The 4,914-nt window shown below is 32.8% G+C and overlaps 1 protein-coding gene across 1 annotated transcript; it reads right to left on the reverse strand.

The window, feature by feature from the left end:
* Positions 1–1,105: 1,105 nt before the first annotated feature.
* Positions 1,106–4,691, reverse strand: LOC132740217 (nephrin-like; the record flags this gene model as incomplete). The annotated part of the gene is made up of 3 exons (XM_060728077.1): positions 1,106–1,393; positions 3,006–3,326; positions 4,344–4,691. Coding segments are annotated over 3 exons (957 nt in total), but the record flags the coding sequence as incomplete, so codon positions are not given.
* Between the last annotated feature and the right edge of the window lie 223 nt (positions 4,692–4,914).

Below are 4,914 nucleotides of genomic sequence, written 5' to 3' on the forward strand. Positions count from 1 at the left end.
CTGCTTAAGCCGGTGGGGGCGGGGAGGGGGCGGTTAATTGCACTTTCCATTACTGTTTATGAACAGGCTTGAAATCAAACTGAGCCTGCAACATTTTTAATTTTGCTGTTTTGGGCTTTCTGTAGGAATTCTATTGAAATTTCTCTTTTTTTATTTTAATTTTGATAGGTGCGTATAGTCACACTTGTTTTGTCCAAGCATGAATCATTGCCATCTTAATGAATGACAAAGTTGGGAAAATATAATCTAAATTCATTCATTTGACGTTCATTGTCATTTAAAGGTCAAGAACAAATCTAAATTATTCCATATGTTACTTTGATCACAAGTGTTGTTTTGTCCAAATATGAATCAAATTCTTCCATAATGACAAAATACGACAATCAAAATTCAATAATATGGCCATGACGGTCGAGGTCATTCAAAGGTCAAGGTCAGTTTATCCTTTCAGAAGTTCTTGTCCAAAATTTTGTTTTGATATCACATTAAGAAAATTCATTTATTAATTACCAAGTTACAATCAATTATGGCAAAAATCAGTGAAAGTGCAATAATCTAACGGTCAAGGTCATAAAAGATCAAAGGTCAATTTGAGTTTGATACACATGAAAGTCTAACCCAAAAGAGTAATGTCCCAGAGTACCCCGACCACCCCCACCATTTTTATGTGACAATAATTTAAAAAGACAACCAAACCAAGATTTATTTCAAATCAGAAAATAGAGGCAATGTTTAGCACATTATCATTTACTAATATGATACAAATAAGTATTCAATGTAGAAGAATTTGAAAGCTATATAGGAATTTTCTAGAATTTCACTTTGGAAGGTAAAAAGTGCATTGTACTCGCCAGACTGATTTTTACTCAATTTGCTGCTATGAAAATTTTGAAGGGAAAAAGGCTTGACAAGATCAATCATCTGCATAAATCAGGTTTAAATCTAAGACCAAAAGCTATCAAAAAATCCCATTGTCCCGCAGTGCCCCATGTCCCAGAGTACACCAGTCTCCCCTATTCGGGATAAGCATTCCATTCTTTGTAAAAGCATGTAAAGTTTCGTAGAAAAGAGTTAAATAAATAAATAAAATGAAATGACAACTTACACAAAACCTGCACACTGACAGAAACAGACTGTGTCCCAGCCACTGGATGTGAAGATTGGCAGGTACATAATCTATCAGGACCACGTGCAGCCGACCAGGTGACTGTCTTGGTAACTGTTGTTCCATTTGTTTCGGTAGACAATCCATTGTTAAAACAATTCCATGTCAATGTTGCTAGTGGATTACCTCCCTTGATTATGCATGACAGTTTACCTTGGTTATTTTCAATAACTTTGTAAGTACTTCCATCTGAATAGGTTTGTATATAAGGTTCAGTTTCCGGGATAACTGTAAATTAAAGGCATCAGGACATCGGTAAGAATTATGAGCAATAAGCAACTCAACCTGGATCAAATAAAAATTGAAATTATTCTGTTTTGTTGGGCAAAATACGAACTTGTAAACTTTGTATATGTGATAGTACATTGTTTTTGTATTTTTGTCATTGAATGAAAATGCATGTACGAGCACATAATTCAATAGTTTGATCATCATTGTTCATGTGTCAGTCAGTGAAAATGGTGTTATCTTTCAGTCATATTCATCTACTCGTACCATAAACATTTTTATTTTCAATGAAATTAAAAGTCTGTTATCAAAATATAATTATATGGATGATTTGGGGAATGAAGTTTTTGTGCTACTGTGCAGTTATATTTTATGCAATCGTCATATTTCACGAAATACATTTCAATTTTAACACTTATTTTCATTAAATGATAATATATTCACCCATCTCATTTCAAAATTAGGTGTTATTATACCAATAAGCATTTGGTGTATTTAAGATCCTTTTTCACATAATTCGATTTTATAGTGGTATTGTTCATGTTACTTGGTACATTATCTAATGATGAAAAATATACAATGAATGATAATAATTTCACTATCTGGGTTAAATTCCAGTTCAAACGCATTTTTAAACAAGAAAATAATTCATTATCAATCTTGTACGAAACAAACTGCTGGGTTGTGATTTCTTTTTTTTAATATGATTTTATCAAATACAGTAGAATCCCTACTAAAGACCACCTCGCAATTAAGACCACCCCGCTTTTAAGACCAGTTTTTAAAAGAACGGAATTTTCTGTTCTTTACATCAATGGTTACATAATCCAGAATGAAGACCACCTCACTTATCCACTTTTAAGACCACCAAATTCAGTCCCAATTCATTATTTTGTTCTTTATTTGACCTCACTATTGAGACCACTGATATTAAAGTCAACACCTTCCTAGATCTTAAATGTGTTGTTATGTTATTATTATCTGCTTGATTGCTCTTAGGCATGACACTTGATTACACAAGGTGTCCAAAACTGTTATTTATGGGATATTTCATGAAAAAGGTGAGAAAGTTAATTTTAGAGTGGTTTAATGTTGCTTTATGCACATATATTTTGTGAAGAAATAATGTCTAACATGATATGTGAATTATGTACATCATACATAAATTATATTGAAATCAGAGCAAAGAATATTTGATTTTAATTTTTTTTCCAGAAATATGTTTTCTTCCCATCAGATGTAACATTATAACATACTTTCATATTGTATTTGCAGGTTAAGATACATATTGTTTGTTCATACAAAATGACTAAAATAGGCCCTGGTCATAACGTGTGTAAGCAATGTTAACAATATCCACAATTAAGACCACCCCACAATTAAGACCACTTTGGTCCAGTCCCGATGGTGGTCTTAATTGAGGGTTTTTACTGTATGGCCGTTTTTCTTGTTTATGATTCTGCATGTTTATATTTTTGAAACGTCGATTTTAATTAGATATTCTTGATACGATCTACATCAACGACTAGTGTTTATGCAATAGAAAGAACTAAAAAGCTGCAACATTCTATATTTGTAACAAATTAAATGTTTTTTTAACAGTAAAGCTTACATTGAACATCCATTTTGAATTTTGTTGACATCACTGGTGTTCTTCCTGGAATGTTTAAAGCTTGACAGTATATCTTATATGTGTTGTCACTTCTTGATGGCGTATACTTGAGCACGCTTGTTGATTTTTCTAGACCATCAACACTGTCTGTTGTAGAAGAAACGTTACTTGTTACCATCTGTTTTTGACCAGTTATAGACTCTTTATACCATGTTATATTTGTTGCAGGTCGTGAAGTAGATGTCTCACAGGTAAATGTTGTCTCAACATTTTCTCTTATAGATCCAGAAGGTGGGGTTAAACTTACACTGCTTACAGAAACTGTAATATAAATAAGGAGTGGTTGTAAAGTACTCATGTTTTACAAAGGCAAGTCATTGGTTGACAAGTGTGTAACTGAAACCGAATTCTAAACTAGAGATGAATTTCGATATTCTGAATTTTCTAAAACAGAATATGTACCATAATATGAATTTCGAGCTAGCTTTAAAATCGTAACTCAAAGTAGCAAAGGTTGAATTCCGAACTGGTGTTGAATTCGTGATCGAAATTCAAAGTTAGTCTAAAGCGAATTTCGAGCAGGCGTTGAATTTCGAGGTAGTTCGTAAATCGAAATTCAGTATTTGCAAAAGCCGAATATTGAGTTGAATTTCGAACTAGCAATTTAAAATAAGCAAAGAACGAATTTTGAGCTAGTGTTCAATTTCGAGCTTGCTCGAAGATCAAAATCCAGAAGTGGTAAAGGTCGAATTACGACCTGGAGTTGATTTTCGATCTAGCCCGAAGATCGAAATTCAAAAGTTGCAAAGGCAGAAATTCGAGCTGGAGTTTTGAGCTAGTTCGAAGATCGAAATTCAAAGTTAGTTTGAGCCTAATTTTGAGTTTTGGATCAATTTCGAGCTACCTCGAAGATCGAAATTAAGAAGTATCAAGGCCAAATTGTTGAATTTCGAGTCAGCTCGAAAATCGAAATACAGCATTTGCAAAAGCCGAATAACGAGTTGAATTTCAAACATGCGAGAAGATCGAAAAACAAACTTAGCAGAGGCCAAATTTCGAACTGGAATTGAATTGTTTGCTAGCTTGATGATCGAAAATAAAAATTAGCTTAAGCCTAATTTCCGTAATAAATCTAGGCAGGGAACCAGGCTAATTGATCGTATATATATGAAGTTACTTTAAACTTTATTGTGACGTCATCACTTTTATTACCATAGCGGCAAGCTTTTTAAAGCTACCTTGACCGCAGTTGGCTGACTGAGTCAAGTTTACAATTATATTTATATCATAGAGCAACAGCTACAGTAAAGATTGATGCATTATATATAGAGTAATCACCTTGAACTGTTACAGTAACATTATTACTGTATATATATTTTGGTGTAACAACTGCACATTGCCATCGGTTACCATTATTCATGTTAGAAATATATTTTACTGTAAATGTTGTCTGATTTGCAGAAAGACAGGCGTATTCATAAAGTGAGGAATAAGGTGGTTCTTGGGTATCAAATGGTTTACATATTGGTGATTTAATAGCTGCAAGTGTTTTTCCATTCAGCAACCATACAAAACCCGACACTGCCTCACTACCATTGTATGTACATGTCCATGTAAAGGATTCTTCATCAGCTGCAAGAGCAGTAGATGGTGATAATATCACACTGCCTTTCACCACAAACAAACCTATACATCAAATAGATAATATATTTATACAAATCACTAGTAATAATTTCTCTTGGCTTTCATAAAATCATAATTTTGAAATGGATAATTGAATAGTTAAAGCAAGTCAATACATTGCAAAATGTATATAAAATTGAAATGCTCGACTTAATATATAAATGCAATGAAATATTAAAAAAACCAACACCGAATACTACAAAAAATATCGTTTTTTGGTTTTTAT

This window comes from Ruditapes philippinarum, unplaced genomic scaffold (genome assembly GCF_026571515.1).
Source record: "Ruditapes philippinarum isolate M1 unplaced genomic scaffold, ASM2657151v2 ctg19389_1_1_1_1, whole genome shotgun sequence".
NCBI lineage: Eukaryota > Metazoa > Mollusca > Bivalvia > Venerida > Veneridae > Ruditapes > Ruditapes philippinarum.